The sequence below is a fragment of the Numenius arquata genome, chromosome 5 (genome assembly GCF_964106895.1).
Source record: "Numenius arquata chromosome 5, bNumArq3.hap1.1, whole genome shotgun sequence".
Taxonomy (NCBI): domain Eukaryota; kingdom Metazoa; phylum Chordata; class Aves; order Charadriiformes; family Scolopacidae; genus Numenius; species Numenius arquata.
Genome location: NC_133580.1, coordinates 44,069,733 through 44,088,138, shown reverse-complemented (window position 1 = coordinate 44,088,138; position 18,406 = coordinate 44,069,733). Strand labels below are relative to the sequence as shown.

At 37.7% G+C, this 18,406-nt stretch overlaps 1 protein-coding gene across 1 annotated transcript in view; it reads left to right on the top strand.

The window, feature by feature from the left end:
- DDX60 (DExD/H-box helicase 60) overlaps positions 1-18,406 on the top strand; it is a 46,467-nt gene that overhangs the window by 13,929 nt on the left and 14,132 nt on the right. Inside the window, exons 13-27 of the mRNA XM_074147365.1 lie at positions 111-363; positions 1,210-1,373; positions 3,407-3,559; positions 4,765-4,914; positions 5,963-6,082; positions 6,962-7,057; positions 7,771-7,886; positions 8,398-8,543; positions 8,734-8,843; positions 8,951-9,055; positions 9,142-9,270; positions 10,083-10,210; positions 12,823-12,981; positions 14,235-14,379; positions 15,986-16,138. Of these exons, the coding sequence (XP_074003466.1) occupies positions 111-363; positions 1,210-1,373; positions 3,407-3,559; positions 4,765-4,914; positions 5,963-6,082; positions 6,962-7,057; positions 7,771-7,886; positions 8,398-8,543; positions 8,734-8,843; positions 8,951-9,055; positions 9,142-9,270; positions 10,083-10,210; positions 12,823-12,981; positions 14,235-14,379; positions 15,986-16,138 (2,127 nt within the window). The remainder of the gene's footprint in view (positions 1-110; positions 364-1,209; positions 1,374-3,406; positions 3,560-4,764; positions 4,915-5,962; positions 6,083-6,961; positions 7,058-7,770; positions 7,887-8,397; positions 8,544-8,733; positions 8,844-8,950; positions 9,056-9,141; positions 9,271-10,082; positions 10,211-12,822; positions 12,982-14,234; positions 14,380-15,985; positions 16,139-18,406) is intronic.

Sequence of the window (18,406 nt, the reverse complement as noted above, 5' to 3'; positions counted from 1 at the left end):
AAATTGAAAATTATAATGTACGTGCTGTGACTGAGTTTATGGATCAGCTTTTTTTCGATGGTGCTTGCACACAGCAAATTAATTCTAAGTATCTTCATTTTATTGGGTAGAAAAGTAAAGCGGAAACAATTGTAGAGGAGAACAACAAGCGACTGAAAACTAAAGAAGAAAGGAAAGAACAGGAGCAATGGAAAGCCTTGCGTACACCAATTGAAAAGGAAATAGAAGCAAATCTGACTGTTGGAATAAATAAATTGGAGAAGTTTCTCAAGACCCTTAAAAGTAAATCTGTGAAGTTCAGCGTAGAAATGACAGGTCTGTCTGCCTGTTTAGAAGTGTGGAAGAAACACTGCAAAGAGCAAGGTATGATGGCCAAATTCATGTTCAGTATTTAATTTCCACTCCCTTTTACCAAGAGAGTGATGACTTTGGACATTCTCCGTTGGAATAAAGACGTGAAAATACAGCCCTGTTTCAGGAGCATGCAAGGTGTTTTTAAGTATTAACAGGCTCTGGTCCCCTTTTCCAATTTCAAGATCCTTTGAGTCAGCCAATTAAATTAGATTGTAGCTATTTTCCAGTTTTGCTTTGTCAAACTTGAATGCATATATAGTTCATTTTATTGTATATATCTTTAATGATTATGTATCATGCACCCTAAAATACATCTTTATTGCGGTGGACTGTTTCATTAGCTGAGGTGGTCAGCTCACAGTCTGAATGTTGACCATTTGCACAGAAATCTGTGCTACTGTGGTTAGTGGCCTCCTGTTTCAGTCGAATTAACTTGTTCAGTCCATACCTTCAGTCAGGAGGCTCCAAACACACACTGCTCTAAACATGTTGAGGAGAGTTGTCAACATTGGAGTTAAATATGTTGCTAATAAGATTAATAAATGTGTGGGTCTGGAAGGTGAAATGGGGGAGCTCTTACTGCGTAGATGTCAAAAGTATGAATTCCTTTTATTAGCTGAGCATGCAGAAGCAGATAGAATTATTTGGGTGCTTGGTCTTCAGTGGCCACTACAGTAGAGGTCACAGGAGTGTGGGTTGTGTTCGTCTAGTTGTCTTTCAATAAAGTTAATTTTTAAATTATCATAAATGTGGTAGGACAGATACGGTCTGTTCTAAAAATACCTAATATCAGAAGACTCCCAATGATACAATTGGCTCTCAAATAACTGTAGGCTTTTCTTTTTAAAAAAAAAGGTAACACATCTAAAGATTTAAGCAAAGCTGTTGAAGTCATGAGGAGAATTCATATCCTCCTTGAAAAATATCAAGATCTCTTGGAGAAACCACATCTACAAAAGCTGACCAGATGTCTAAGACTTCTTGGATTTGAGAATTTGGCATGCTCTCTATCTGGCCAGGTAACTTTATAGACTGTAATGATTCTACAGTAACTAGATCTGTAGTTGAATATCAATAGTGTTTTCTTAAGTGTTAAATACTGTGTAGAAGATCTATATTGAGCTTATTTTGTTTTGTATTGTACCATAAGATTTGGTACTGTCTATTCTTGCTTCAGATATTAATCTTTAGTTCTATGGATACATTACTTGATGTGAGAGATAGCTGGCACAATAGGCCACTTCGCCTTTATTAAATAGAGCTTTATATAGCTGCAAAGATACCCTTTGAAACATGCATCACTATTAATTTGCTCTAGTTATGTCAGCTTGAGGCCTTGGATATCTCTGAGAGGTACCTGCTGTTCAGCTCATTACATCAGCTGAACTCTGCATGTTAAAAATAACCATTAAAAGCTAAGTGATGAGCACCTGCTCTCTAACAGGCCCAAGTAAGCTATTTTAGAAAATAAAATCTTTGAGACTGAAGAGGTGGATGAAAACTAATCTGTTTGCTGTTACGGTATTACTGATCATCTCTGAAGCAAACAGTTCCAGATCCTGAATTGCTTGATTGCTTGTCCTTGCTACCACAGCTGACACCACCAGTAGCTACACTGAATTTGGCTCTGAAGTTATTTCTCTAAGTATTGATCTTATGCTTTTCTGCATGTTCGCAACGTGGTCACTGGCTGATTTAATGTTAAGAGCATTTGGATACGTTTGTGTGTAGATGAGATGCTATTAGGGAGAGAGGATGCTAAACTAGCTTTGAGGCAGAAGAGGGAGGATATAACTCACAGCCTGCAGAAGATAGAGTCAGTAGCAAAAGGAAGGAAGATTACAGCTAACTGTAAAACCAGTATCAGTCACTTCAGAGTCTCATTTTTCAGGCATGGTAGAGTTAGGATTTTTTGGAAGCTTATTTCTGGAAAGCATTTGTCTTCCTTCCTTGAGGATCAGGACTAAGAGGTTAGGGAGGAAGCGATTGTTTTGTAAGAATTTTTTTTCCCTTGAAGAGTGGGAATTACTTGTCTCTTTTTCCTACGTGAATTCAACTGTTTTATGATGATTGTTTGCTCTTGGCTACATAGTTATTGTAAGGATGTTTGGCACCCCAAATAAAGTATATTACATTTCAGGAAGTAGAACTGTAGGATCTGAGGATCTCAAAGGGTCTGTTGTAAAGGTTTGTGGTGATAGAAGGGATATGTTGGCAAGTTTATCGTTTTGCTTAGAAGGGCTCTAGATCAGTCAGTGCATTTTGGACCTGCCTTTGAAGCTGCTTGTTTCTGATTATTACTTTTGCAAAGTTGGGGAAATTTTAGGAATAACTAAAATTTTCAGGAATAACTGAAGGTATTTCTTTCAATAAATTGAAGTTGTGAAATCTCCATCTTTCAACGTAGGAAAAACTCAGCTGAACACAGCCCTGAGTGATCTGATCTAATTGCACCTGCTTTTAGCAGTGAGTTGGACTAATTGACATCCAGGCGTCCCTGAAAACCTAGATTATTATATGATTTTCTAATCTTCTGGTATAACATGTAATGCTTTTCTATACAGCTCTCAGGATCAGATGTTGTTGCCAGCTGTGTCAATGAACGTTAAATTTGGTACATCTTAGGGTATACAGGCATTATTTAAAATTCCAATGCTTTACTGAATTTGGGGCCACGGTTGGTCTTTATATTGGATTTCCTTTTGCAACTGTGATTCATTGCACAAGCAGTCAGGGCAGGCTGAGCTTTGCCTGCTAGCCGGTTTTGTTAGGTCTTCAAAAAAAAAAAAAACAACCAAAAAAAACCCAAACAAAAACAAACCACCACCGGCTATGGAAGACATATTTTTAGAATTTAGTCTTCTTTGAAGAGATACAAGCATAACCCTGACATAAGGCTATATGGTGTAGATTTCTGCAAGAAATTATGTAAAATTCACCTTCGCTTTCATGTTTTTAAAAGCCTGCAGAGTTGCACAGAGCAAAAGATGTGCCACTTTGTTAATCTTTTGCTAGCTTTCAAACCAAGTTGAATTTTCATTTGACCTTATAGACTGGAGAAAGTAGTGATCACAATATAAGCAAGTATGCTATCGAATTGGGTCCAGCTCGCTTTCAGCTACAACACATGGATTACTACTTGCTCAGAGAAGAGAGAAACGATCCAGATCCCCGAGTGCAACATTTCATACCAGACACATGGCAGGTAATGAGACACAAACCTTTTGCATCAAGTTAATGGAAATGATCTTTTTTTTTTTTTCTTTCCATTTGAAAATACACATTATTATACTATTTGTCAAAAACAGTGCAGTTTAAATTTGTTAAAAAATTAAATTTGTTAACAAATTCAGTAGATCATTTTGGACTGTAATTCATCTTCTTTCTGCACTGAGAGCTTTTCTACAGAGAGCTTTGCCCAAGGAATTCAACATAAGAAATGCCTAATCCATGAGATTTCAGTACTTATTACCATATTTGATGGTGGTAATGCCCCGTTTGGATAATCTCTGACTGTTCATCCTCAGCTTATTTGTCGCTAAAGAATTACCTATAGTAGCAGCTGAGAAATAACTTTTCTGTCTTAAGCAGAGTGTCTAACTCAGTTGTTTGGGTTGGTTTTTTTTTTTAATTATTGGACTGGGGAGGCCAGCTGAATTTGCTGCTTTGCATGTCCGTATCTGCAAAACAGTCACTTGCTTGAAAAGCAACTTGGAACTTGGCATATGTGCTGATGGAAAAAGATCGTGTTAGTACTATTTCTGTTTCCTCTTCTGTAACCCTTCCCCTATCCTTTCACCGACCTATGTAAAGTGAGAGAGCATAGAGGAAGACAATAATAGTGAAGAAAACAGATTAATAAACACTGTAAGCTAGAAGCAGAAGAGAGATTTGGACAGTATTGATGTAACTTGTTCAAGGCCAGGTTGGATGGAGCTTTGACCAACCTGGGCTAGTGGGAGTGGTCGCTGGGGGGGTTGGAACGAGGTAATCTTTAAGGGCTCTTCCAACTCGAACCATTTTATGATTCTAACTATTATAATGCAAGAAAAAAATATGGCCTTGTATAAAATAATGAAGTTTTTGGAACTAAATGATACACTGCTGTTAACTGGCTTTATTTTTTAATTTGAAAATGTCCAGGTTTGGACTCAGAATGTTCTGGTATCAGTATCTCAGACCAAATAATTGACATAGACAAGTTATAATTTGTAGTTCCTTTTTTTCCCCACTAACAGTTTAAGAGAAAACAATACAGTCATAAAACAACTAGCTTCACTCTAATTTTCTGTAGTCTAAAATCTGTATATAAACTCTACATGCAAAAATAAGAGATGTTGTTACTGAAAGAGCTGGTTTACTCAATAAGAACATAATGATATTTTGAATAAGAAACTGTTTTTTCCTTAGCGAGAACTTCTTGATGCTGTAGATAATAATGAGTCTGCAGTGATAGTCGCTCCCACTTCATCAGGAAAAACATACGCATCATACTATTGCATGGAAAAAGTTCTGAAAACAAGCAATGATGGAGTAGTTGTGTATGTTGCTCCTACAAAGGTAAGGCTGCATCCTACTACATTTTCTGTATGTATAACTATGGTATTTCTCAGTATGATTCTGAAACTGTTTGGGGTAACTTGTTACGTGAATTTAGTTGATATATATATTTTTTATTAGGAATGGAACCTTTACGTTCTGTTTTACGTTTACATTTATTAGAAACAGCATGTTTACAAAAAAAATCTTCAAAATATATAAGCTCATGTAGAATTTTTGTCTATTAATATCTGTATAGCTCGTTTATGGTCAGAAACACTAATGTACACAAAAGTGCTCAAAGTAGCATGTTAAGTAAATGGTGAGAGTACCAAAAGCCTATCAACATGGTGAAAGTAATATTAGAACAGAACAATAACCAATCAAGTAATCTTTTTTTAATTGAATTCACTGTTTGATGTTTCAAGAGAAAAAATTATGAAACTCTAGGCAGTGGGATATTTTTTTAGTGAGAGTTCTGTCCTAATAGTTAAAAACTGACTTAAGTGCTGACACAGAATGTTTTGACTTCTTCCAAAAATTATTTTAATGTTCAGTAATATATTTTTTTATATTGAATTACATGTGCTGTTATTCAATAACAATTTCTATGGATTGTTTTCTATAAGTAAAATCAATTTTTTTTGTGGTTATACTCAGGTTGGGCATCAAAATCATCTTTTCATTTGAATATCAGTCTGGATGCAGAAATGTATTTTATACCTGCAGCCCCAGGACTTTGAGATCATTAAAGTGCTTGTGGATGCAGTAGTATGTGATCTATATTTAACTGCTTTGAAAACAATTAAAATACAGAATTAATAACGTATAACTCACTTTACACAAACTAAATTTCTTTGAAAGTATTTGAGTATAATTAAAAACCAAGTACCATATTGTTTTAAAGTTAACATTGTCGACAGTCTAGACTTAATAGTACGTTACATAGTTCATTATAGTCTAGTACATTAATATCGGTGCCAAAATTGAATTCTTTTATATGTGTCAGAATATCATATGCCTTTAGACATACACTATCTAGTTTTGTTAATTACCTGCGTTATTTAAGGCCCTTGTAAACCAAGTGGTGGGAACTATATATAGTCGATTCACCAAGAAACTTCCGGATGGATTGGTAGTGTGTGGAGTCTTCACGCGAGATTATCGCAATGATGTAATGAATTCTCAGGTATGTTTTTATGGGTGTTTTAACACATAATAATAATGACTTCTGTATTCTGTCTGGCTTCTGAAAATGTTAATTCTAATTATAACAATTGTGTCACTACTAAATACAAAGTTCAGGAAAACTCTAAGCATACCTGGGCTGCTTGCCAGAAACTTTCAGTCTATGGCATACAACTGTACCTATTCATCCAATTCATCCATTGGGGGTTGGACTAGATGATCTCCAGAGGTCCCATATCATTCTGTGATTCTGTGACCATTAGGGGAAGCGCAGTTGATTACTGGCTCTGGTTACAAGAAAAGACATTAAAATCCTTTGGTTGCCAGCGTACAACAGATGCCTTGCAGAAGTCCAGGCAGAATACCTCAGTAGCTCTTCCCTTGTCCACTAATGTAGTCACTCCATCACAGAACGCCACTAGTTGGTCTCTCTTGTCGTGGGGAGCCCAGAACTGGACACAGGAGTCCAGGTGTGGCCTCATCAGTGCTGAGTAGAGGGGAAGGATCCCCTGCCTTGATTTGTTGGCAACACTCCTCCTAATGCAGCCCAGGATACCATTAGCCTTTGCCACAAGGGCACATCGCTGCCTTCTGTTCAGCTTCCTGTCTACTGGGGCCCTCAGGTCCTTTTCCAAAGAGCTGCTTCCCAGCTGGATGGCCCCTAGCATACACTGGTGGATGGGGTTGTTCCTCCCCAGGTGCAGGACTTTGCACATCTTCCTTTTGAGCTTCATGAGGTTCACATCAGCCCGTTTCTCCAGCCTGTCTAGGTCTCTCTGGATGGCAGCATGACTGTCTGGCATATCAGCCACTCTTCCCAGTTTGGTGTCATCAGCAAACCTGATGATGAAAATAATGCTTTACAAATGTTTCTTCTTAGATACTAGTGACTGTGCCTCAATGTTTAGAAATCTTGATGCTGTCTCCTCGCTGCCAGAAATGGACCAAACGGATACAATACATTATATTTGATGAGGTAGGCATCTATTAATGGTAACCAATTTAACAAATAGATGGAAAATCTTGACCAAAAATGCTGGTGACTCAATTTTTCATTACATGCATTATTGCTAGTAAAAAACCCCAACTTTCAGAAATATTATTTCAGACTTAACTTGCTTTTTCCTGTTCGTTGAGCATGTGTATTTACTCCAGTGAAAGAACTTAAAAGACTGTTAGTCCTCAAGAGGACATACAGTTCAGTCAAAGCTACCAGGAACTTCTTTATTTCTGTCAAGCCAGTTAATTGAGAAACTAAAAGTAACCACTGTCATCTGAGTGGCACAAATAGAGCATTCCAGACTGGGATCATACATGTTTCACATGAATATGGTATTAGGCAGTCTTTCCAGGGAAAATCAGTGATTAATCTTGCAAAATTTAAAATTCCTACTGTATTCTTTCTTGTATATTGAATTAATTGCTAATGGTGCCAGTCAGTATCTATGATACAAACAGTGAATGTAGTAATTTTGAAATTTAGACTAATTTTCTATCCAGTGGAGTCTGGAGAGGGATTTGCTGGATATTTGGTTTGGATCTCGTTGTCATTTGCTACAACATAAGAATTACTTCAGTACTGATCTTGCCAAACTTTTGATTTTTGCAAAGCATAAAACAATTCCTGTTATGGATGCGCTTTGATAAGGAACATTTCTTTTCCTTTAATCCTGTTCCCGAAAACTGTAGGTCCATTGTCTTGGCGGTGAAATTGGAGCAGAGATTTGGGAGCATCTCCTGGTAACAATTCGGTGTCCATTTTTGGCACTCTCTGCTACTGTCAGTAACCCAGAACACCTAACTGAGTACGTGTGGAATATTCTTGCTCACAAGAGCGTATTTAAACTGAATATGAGCTGGTTTAGATAGAGAGGTCAATTACTATTGGGAGGCAACTGATTTGGAGTTATATTGTTATATGTATTATGCTACCCTTTCTCCCCCAATTGACACAAAGCGATACTGTAGCTCTTAACTTTGTTACAGGCACTACTATTCTTTCAGACCCTATAACTAAGCTGTGCAGAGGAATTTAGGAAGCTTTTATATCTGTTTGAATTGCCAAAGCCTGATAAGCACACTTGTCCATCATCAGTCAGAGAAGACACCTGCACTATTATTTATGTATATAATGGTGCTATTTCACATTTTTCATTTGCACTCTGGGATAAGCTGGAGAAAATTGCACTGAAGATGGTGAGAGGGGGGCTGAAAATTCTAGAGGAGAAATTGAGCAGATTGTAGTAATTTGTCTATTATTTTAAGAAAATTGCTACAGCTATATTTTTACAGCTCATTTTTATTCTTGCACTGCAGGTGGTTACAATCTGTGAAAAGGTATTGGCAACATGCTGATAATAGAATAGAAGGAAGCTCTTCAAACTCTGAAAAGAACTTTGCAAGAAAATGTAAAGTAAAATCTGTAGTAAAAGCACAAAAGAAATCATATCGTGTTAGACTAGGTGTGTATGAGAATATTTTGTAACTAAGAAATAAATTTCAGTGTTATTTCTGCTATTCTTTTAATGATGGTGTGTGAACTTGTGTATTTTGTGTTGGTTTTCTTTTAAATAAAAACAAACCTTGCAGGATTAAGTACTTGCTTTTTAAAACAATGAAGTGCATTGTGACAGCATTTTTTTCTCTTCACAGTCTTGTATGAAGAAAGATACAATGATTTGGAAAAGTATGTGTGTTCTCTAAAGGGTAGTGATTTTATCGTTGAACATTGTCATCCATGTGCTGCATTAACAGTCAATCATGTAAGCATAATACTGGTGTCTATGTTGTTTAGCAACCGTTATGTTTAGGCAAGACGGATTCCATCAAAATGTTTCTTTTATTTTTCTTTTGTTGAAACTCCTTGCAGATTGAGAACTATGGTATTCCTTCAGATCTTTCTCTGTCTCCACGAGAGAGCATCCAGCTTTATGACACAATGGTAAAAGTCTGGCCAGCGTGGCCAAGGGCACAGGTGTGTATACACAGATATGGGTAAAATATATCAAAATAAATAGATAACAAAATACTGCAATGTTTTATATTAATGTTGTTTTCCAGGAGCTAGATCCTGAGGAGTTTGTGTCTTTCAAGAATAAAGTAGTAATAAAAAAGCCAGACGTGAGGAAATATGAACAGGAACTGAAGAAAGAGCTAAGCAAATGGATTGTGCTTGGCCAAAGACAGAAGGTAACAATTGTTACAGGGCCCTTTCTTAAGATTGTGTACAGGTTTAAAATATGAATAATTGTATTTAATAATATAATTATGGGAGTTTCTCCTCCCATAATTATTATTTATTAGGCTTAACTGCTGCTGTACTTCAAAGATAAGCACTAATATTTGTGGCATTTCCGTAAGCGTTTTCAAGGTGATGTTTTCACAAGCTTCTCTTGGAATCAAACTTCTAATATTGCTGTGACATTTCAGTTCCTGATTCCTTTAGGTACCTCCTACAGTTAGTGAGAATGTTGTACCGTTGCTCTGCTTTTTTAGTCTACCTCATTGTTGCTGGTCATTTGAAACCTCCTGTGTAACCATAGACAGTGTGTATGTTTCCATGTTAAAGATAAAAATTAAAGCAATGAGCAGAAAACTGAGTCCTTGATTGGAGGGCACCTATTGCTATGTCATAAAAATGAATATGAGGAGGTGGTGGATCAACAACAAGGACAAAATAAAGAATATTTGGGAAAAAAAACATTTCTTGAAATATGACACTTAAATGTGAAGATGTATCATAATCATTTATGTTAGTGATACTTTATTATTTGCACAGTGATGGTAGCCATGAATGCTACAACAATTTGCATTTTGAGCTCTTACCAAACTCAGTTGATAACTTGCAGACCTTTCATTCTATGTGGCTACTGCAGTTCTGAATGATTTAAAAAATTTGAGCTGATAAAAGTTGACACAGGAAAATTGAGTCTTCATATTTGTTAGCCTCTGGCCAGAAGGTTCTGCCATTCACATCTCCACAATAATACTACTTTGGTCAGGTGAATTTGCTGCTGGAGCACCTTAAGCCCAAACCTGTGGATTGCTCAGAAACGGAAAAGTGGAAGCATTTTGCAAGCTTTGTTGATAAATTACATGAGATGGATAAGTTGCCTGCCATATTTTTTATGTAAGTATTTATATTCCATGTATTATATGTGTATCGCCTGTATTCAGATTAATGGCTTTTAGAGATAAGCATTGATATGGCTTGGCAAATGCCATTTATATGATATTTGTTACCTTTGCTATAAAACAAACCAAGTAAAGGCCTACAAGCTCTATCAACCCACTAAAGGTTTAGCTGAAATAAAACTGGGAGCATTTAATTACTGTGTGGAAAGGGTAGAATCCATGCATGATGTCTGAGAAAATGGTAAGAAACTGAATCACATTGAAATGAGGGTCAGATTCTCAGTTGCTTTGCCACAGCGTAGTCAGCAAAACTGGTGGAAAGTGTATGTTCTTTATTTAGAGGTGCAAATGGTGTACATAGGGGCAGATTTGCTAGGGAAAAGGGTGGAATAAGGTTCTATTAATGTGTGCATTTGTCACATTGTGACGGTTCCACTGCATAGCCTCTGACAATCTCATTTTACATCCAGTGACATGCATCAGTCAACCTGTTTTGCACGTATGTGAGATGTAATCAGACATGCACAACTTTGAGCCTCCTGACAATACTGTTATTGTCAGTGATATTGCTAATATTAGTAAAGTAGGCATGTACCTCAATGCTGGATTTTGATAATAAAAAGAAGCTGCTTCTCAGTAAAGAGTTGTCTAGTGCATATTCTCATTGTAATAATGCATAGTAACAATCATGAAAAAATTGAAAGTTTTCTCATCTCAGTGTGAAGCCTTGCCCTTCCTTACATTGGACACTGATAGTTAGGGGTAGAATGCTCACTGCTGTTTTAGTTCTCACAAGCTTGATGCTGATGAAAAGGTGTTTCTGAAAGAACTCTTGAAAGGAAGAAGCAAAAAGTGAATATACATACTGATGGCATATCTCAAATTACTCTAGTTGCTGGTAGATTATTTCTTTTTCCATTTCGCAGTGATGGTCTAGTTGTAAATTAATCTTATGGCTGATTTCAAGGTGAAACTGACAGTTTTCAAAAGGATTCTTAGAGATTTTTAATTCCCGCAAATAAAGAATAATTTCAGGGCTGCTGTTTGAACTGTAACATCATTTTGGGGTACTCAATAGGAAGTTCCAAGGTGCTTCCCCTTAGGGGAGATGGGTAAGTGCCTTCCTCTTACCTACCCTGGAATGATGGGTCCTTAGAAATTCTTGGTGACTTATGGGTCTGGTAAGAGACCAAGAGTAGAGTATGAATATCCTAGACAATTGATGTTAGTGAGACGAGATGGGGAGACAAGAACACATTCCAGACGAATGAACATGGAGGCAGAACTTAGTGGTATCTACTTGGAGGATTAGGTACAGAAATCCATTATCTAAGGGTCTTTTAAGGCACAGGGATAGTGTAACAGCGCTTGATAGACCTTCCCAGTGTCTTTTTAGTCAGACAAGGGGCAAGAGTCAGACAGAATTAAAAAATTAAAAATCTCTCTAGTTAAATGTCCTAGTCCTGAGAAATGGTGGTGGAGATGAAAGGGATGAATAGCCCTCACAAGTAGTAGACAGTGACTTGGAGTAATAGACTGATTTTTATGCTTCCTTGGTGCTGGTAAGCTTTTTCTCCCTAAGCCACTATTGATGAATTCGATTGCAAAGCAGTTATCCTGTATGGTGTTATGTTAGCATGGAATTAATGGAGACTCCTGAGAAAGCAGGTATCAGAGCTGTAGAAGCCAAATTGCTATTGCAGCCATTGGTGGTGGGAGAAAAAGGTTCTTAGTCTGCTTTTCTTTTGTTAAGAGCCACCAAGGAAAACAATGGGCTGGCACCGCTTTAGTACTCATTATGGCTGAATAAACTCAGTGATAGAGAGAAAATAGATCATTCAGTTTGAACTTCAAAGATGGGAAAAACCCAGTAAATTGCAAATGACTGTTATTGAGTTCTGTCATCCATGAAGATTTGAAAAGCCTAACTTTAGGAGAGGTTACATCCAAGCCTTAAAATCTGTATTTGATCTTTCTGGGAAAAAGGATGAAGTCCTTCAATTTTTGATTCTTTTCTTGGTGACTGGCAGATTTGAATGATTTGTGACTATTCTAGTGGAAGAGGATGTAACCTTACCATGGGCTGCCAACACCTTGTATGGGATTAGTTAGCATGATCTGCCTGCTGCAACAAGAATTAAAAAAATACTTTTTGAGAGTGAAGCTGAAGAAGTCTTCACCCCAGTTAAACTCCAAACAATACTGAAAAAGCAATGAGGAAGAGCAACTATGTAGAAGACCAAGAAAGACAGGCACTGATTCTCAACTGGGTAGTTGAGAAGAATTAAAATGACTTAAGCTACAATTTACTTTATCTGTATGTCTGAGTGTCCAGCTTAGGGAAAGGTAAAGTTGAAAAACTTTCTACAGATAATTTATTGGCAGAACCATTCTACATTTCACCACTCAGTTTTGGAATAATAGCAGTTTGAAAGTGAATGTGGACTATGATTTGGAGATGGAATAGGGGTAGGCTCCTAATTATTAGACTCTAACTATTGTCAGATGATAAGCCTCACTGAATATTATTGTAACAGCATTACATATAAATAAAAACTCTCTTGGAGTTCACCTAATTGACGTATAATATGAACTATTTACTTTAAGATTTAACGTGGATTCAGTGGAATGTGCAGCCAAGAATGTATTCTTCACTTTGATGAAAAAACAAAAAAGTGAACAACACCCTAATACCGAGAAGGAAAAAGAATGTTTAAGAGATGAACTAAAAAAAGTGAATAAACAGCTAACAAAATTGAACCCCCAGTAAGTATTATAACTTTATATTATTAGAACACTTACATATTACAACAGATCATAATTTCGTGACAACTTGTTTCTGGGGAATGTACCTTACAGCAGCACATTCATCCGGCTGCAGTGTAGCAGTTCCTGCTCCTTTTTGTGCTCTAGGAACCCACACAGCGAGAGCAGCTACATGGCAGATAACCATCATCAGTACCTACTGCATAGTCAAGCAGCAGGAAGATACCGGTGTTGCTGATGTTGTGTGAGGTGCTGGCACTACAACATAAGAATCAAAGAGAGAGACCTGAGTATATGAGAGTGGTCATTTTGGAATAATCACTACTGAGATATCAAGATATCAGAATAGCGCTTTCTCCAGATAGTAACTTTTGTCATGCATCTCTTAAAAATGGTGTGGCATCTGACCCTCATGCTGGGTCAGCCACTGTAGGAGAATATATTCATAGTTTAACCTCACCATGGCTGGTTTCAGTGGTGGTTCTCTGAAGTACGGGTTCACCTGGCTGGTGAGATGTTCTTTGAATATTTGTCAGCCTTTTGCTTGGATTGTACTGTGTTCCTCCTTAAGCTTGAATTTTCTTAATTTTGTGATAGGGTGTGAATTTTTATAAGCCATTTGGCAATTAAATGTGGCTACAGTTAGGGTTGTCAGGAACATAAAGCATCGTGGTTTTGCCCTCCTAATCATGGCAATTTACAGTGCATTCTTTGGACATAATATCAGGAAAGAATGAACTTAGCTAACTTTAATAGGAATATGTGAGAACTTGAAAATCCAGTAGGAATTTAGACACATATTTAGACATTGATGTAGCTTGAAAATCTGCCTCTAAATAGTTTTCCCTCTACTCTCTTCTTCAAATCCTATCCTAAATGCTTACAGTCCCTGTCATTATTGGCAGTAAATCCATCCCATTTCTCTTTCATGTTTAATTCTTCTACTGTGCAACCTTGTTAGCTTACTAATTTGCTAAATGAGTTGCTGTCTTCATCTTCTTTCGTTTTTGTGTATCACCATAATTCCTCCTCTCTACTTCACCCAGAATTACTTGCTGTTTTGCACACAAGCCGTGGTAAAAGGAAGCTGTTAAGATTATCAGTAAATTTACATTAACAAATCTACCTACATGTTTGAGCCTACAATTTAAAAGGGGATGAGTCTGTATCTTTCAGTATGCAAAGAATATTTTAAAATCAAGAAATGAATGTTAATTACAGAAATAATATTTTTATTTGTATATCGTATACAGGGATACCAAAAAGATGAGCCCCAGTAAAATGGACAATGTGGTATATCTTTTGACTACAAAACAACAGTTAGAAAGAAGACTTAAAATGCTAACTGATATCCCTTCTACATGTAGTTATGCTGATCCTAAAGCAGTGGATGGAGATGTAAGTAATTCACTGAACAAAACACAGGGGTTTTGTTTTGTATGTCTAAAATGCATGAATTTGCATAAATACACAGAAAACATAAAATGTGTGATGCAGTTGTACTTAACAGTACAGATTGACTTCATGAAACATTCTGAATATTTCCATTTAAATTTGGTTCCAGGCATCAGTCTTAGATAACTTTATTTTTAAGACATATGGACAACTTTCATTCTGCTAAATAAAAGATTTTGACTTGTCCTTGTGATAGGAGTCCTGGGACTTATACTACGATTAATTCATTTCCATGAACTATCAGCGATACAATTCTTTTACTTGTTAATTCAGATCTCAGACTGACTGAGAGTCATCAGCATAGACTCTTTTCTGACTGAGTCATCAGCATAGACTATATGTCACCTCTGTGTGCTTATCAAAACATTTGTAAGCCATTCATATCTTGTAAAAATACCAAATAAAAGTTCTCGCTCTAAGCTTAAAAGCTTTAAAAGTTCTAGTCCTCACAAAGCAAAATTTTCCATGCTCTTCAATGTATTTATGCCCCCTGAGGAAAGAAAAGGTGAGAAAAGCACTGAAAATCTGCAAATGTCTATCAGAAATATTAGCGCATGTATTTGTATACAAATAATTAAGGAATAATTTATGAAAGAGATTTATATGATGTGATTTCCAGCAGTAGTGGGTGACTGCGCCAGTCAAGATCCAGGAAATTCCCTCTGGTCTAAACTTCCTGAAACATGACTGTGTGATTTATATAGCTGTCTCTTTGTGTCTGGGTTTTTTTTTTTTTAAGTAAAAAAATTAATTGTGGTATATAGCTCCTAATTCAGAGGAAGAGTGTTCAAAATTTTGAACACACTATCTTGATAATCCTTTCTGCTTTTTGTGATGTGTCTTGAAAGAGAAGAAAATTCTGTGTATTGTGACCAAACTTGAAAATTCTCATGATTCCTTATTCTGGGAACTTGGGATCCCAATGGCATTTTTGGACTGCTGTCAGCCAGCATGGAAGGAATGTTCCTTCCCACAGTTGCACATGGGTAAAGGCAGCAAAGAAGTTGCTTGAACACTGGAACAGATGACACTTAGCTATAAAGTTCAGAAAATACTGAAAAATCTCAATTCAGTGCTATTTCTGAGTTTGGGAAAGGGAAGCTTCCAACTGCGTAGTGAGATGAGATGGTGGTACTGAGCAGGGATGACAACCAAGAGCAAAAGAGTATAATCTTCATAAAGCTACTTAGGAATTTGTTCTATGATAGTGGCTCGCAGTACATGGTCATGAGGCCATGCTTCGAGTAGGAAAGTCCTGAATATGTAGGCTTGTCATGTCTGATTGCATCTAGCTGCATGCTATGACAATTGACATTTGTTACAAAGGTGAAAAAACGTAGTAGTATATAGAAGTGTGCTGAAAAGCCTGGATTTGTTGTCATAATGAAGCTACTTATGGTACAAATCCAACTATATACTTTGGGCTTCAGGTTCACTGAAGATCATAAACAGCTATATTTGTCTGTAGTGCTTGGAATTTTATCAGATAAGAATTTTTTTCATTATCACCTGGTTGTGGTTAATACTTGACATTTCTTTCTATTTGTAGACTTTGAGGAAGATTTTTCGTCGAATTAGGTTTGAGAGAAAAGGTTACCTGCAGCAAATGATGGCACTGAGGGGCATTGGGTACCATCATGGATCAATGAATGCCAAGGAAAGACAAGTAGTGGAGATGCTTTTCAGGATGGGATATATCAAGGTTGGTTAATTAGAATCAGTTCTTTTCTTTTTAATTTTAGTTACTCCATATATTTAATTAAAAAATATAGTGAACCTTTCACCAGTGGTAAAATACATTATAATGACTTTGTCATGCTCAAAAATGTTGACATGAAGGTTTCCAAACAAATAAAATAAACTAAGTGAACTGATAGCTGTAAAACTTCTAACTAAGAGTTTCTGTCCTTCAGATTAGCTTATCATAGAATTATAGAATCATTTACGTTGGAAGGGACTTTTAAGATCAAGTCCAACTGTAAACATAACACTGCTGAGTTCAGCACTAAACCACGTCTGTAAGCACCACATCTAAATGTCTTTTAAATACCTCTAAGGATAGTGATTCAACCAATTCCCTGAACAGCCTGTTCCAATGCTTTACAACCCTTTTGGTGAAGTTTTTCCTAATATCCAATCTAAACCTCCGCTGGCGCAACTTGAGGCTGTTTCTTTTTCTCCTGTCGCCTGTTACTTGGGAGAAGAGACTGATCCCCACCTCACTACAGCCTCCTTTCAGGTAGTTGTAGAGGGTGACAAGGTCTCCCCTGAGCCTTCTTTTCTCCAGGCTAAAGAGCCCCAGTTCCCTCAAGTACTCCTCAAAAGACTTGTGCTCCAGACCCCTCACCAGCTTTGCTGCCCTTCTCCGAACGTGCTCCAGAACCTCAATGTCTTCCTCGTAGTGAGGGGCCCAAAACTGAACACAGTGTTCAAAGTGCAACCTCACCAGTGCTGAGTACAAGGGGACAATCACTTCCCTTCTCCTGCTGGCCACACAATTTCAGATACAAGCCAGGATGCTACTGGCCTTCTTGACTACCTGGGCACACTGCTGGCTCATATTCAGCTGGCTGTCGACCAACATCCCCAGGTCCTTTTCCGCTGAGCAGCTTTCCAGCCACTCTTCCCCAGGCCTGTAGCTCTGCATGGGGTTGTTGTGACCCAAGCGCAGGACCCAGCACTTGGTGGTGTTGAACCTCACACCGTTGGCCTTGTCCCATCGATCCAGCCTGTCCAGATCCCTCTGTAGAGCCTTCCTACCCTTGAGCAGATCAACACTCCCACACAGCTTGGTGTCATCTGCAAACTTACTGAGGGTGCACATGATCCCCTCATCCAGATCATTAATAAAGATATTAAACAGAACAGGTTCAGTACTGAGGCCTGGGGAACATCATTGGTGACCGGCTGCCAACTGGATTTAACTCCATTCATGACAACTCCTTGGGTCCAGCCATCCGCCCAGGATTTTTTTACCCAGTGAAGTGTACTCCCATCCAAGCCATGAGCAGGCAGTTTCTTAGGAGAATGCTGTGGGAAACAGCGTCAAAGGCTTTACTGAAGTCTAGGTAGACAACTTCCACAGCATCTCCCTCATCATTTAAATGGGTCACCCTTCATAGAAGGAGGTCAGGTTAGTCAAGCAGGACTTGCCTTTGATAAACCCATGCTGACTGGGCCTGATCACCGGGTTGTCCTGTATATCCCGTGTGATGGCGCTCAAGGTGATCTGCTCCATAACCTGCCTGTACTTCCCCAGACCCACCTTCCAGCCCTTCTTGTAGGTGGGTGTTACATCTGCTAACTTCCAGTCAACTGGGACCCTCCCCAGTTAGCCAGGACTGCTGATAACTGGTGGAAAGTGGCTTTCTGAGCACTTGCGCCAGCTCCCTCAGTACTCTTGGGTGGATCCCGTCTGGCCCCATAGACTTGTGTGTGTCTAAGTGGTGTAGCGGGTCACTAACCGTTTCCCCTTCATTCTGTTCCCCATCCCTGTCTTCCAGCCCAAGGGTCTGGGTACCCAGACAACAACTGATCTTACTGATTACCTTCTTTGCTTCACTCTTTAAGAGTACCTCAGCCTTTGTCACTGTTTCCTCTTAGCCCTCCTTTTGTTGTTAATGTATTTATAGAAACATTTTTTATTGTCTTTTACCAGAGCAGCCAACTCAATGTTTTTTCAATTAAACGAACTGTATAGTATTATGATATTTTTTACTGTCTTCATGGAATATTTCAATTTGTGTTCAATTTGTGTTCCATAAAAGATGCGGTATAAACTTTCAGGACACAAGTGTTTAATATGCATATGTAATAGCTTTGTGAACTGCACTGAAGAGTGAAAATGTTATTTGTTCATAGCTCTGTTAAAGTCATCAGATTAAAGTTTAGCTGTATGAAAAATGATAGTAACGTTCCTGTTGATTTATGTTGGGTATTACAGATGGTTTTTTTTAAACTGTATATTGCC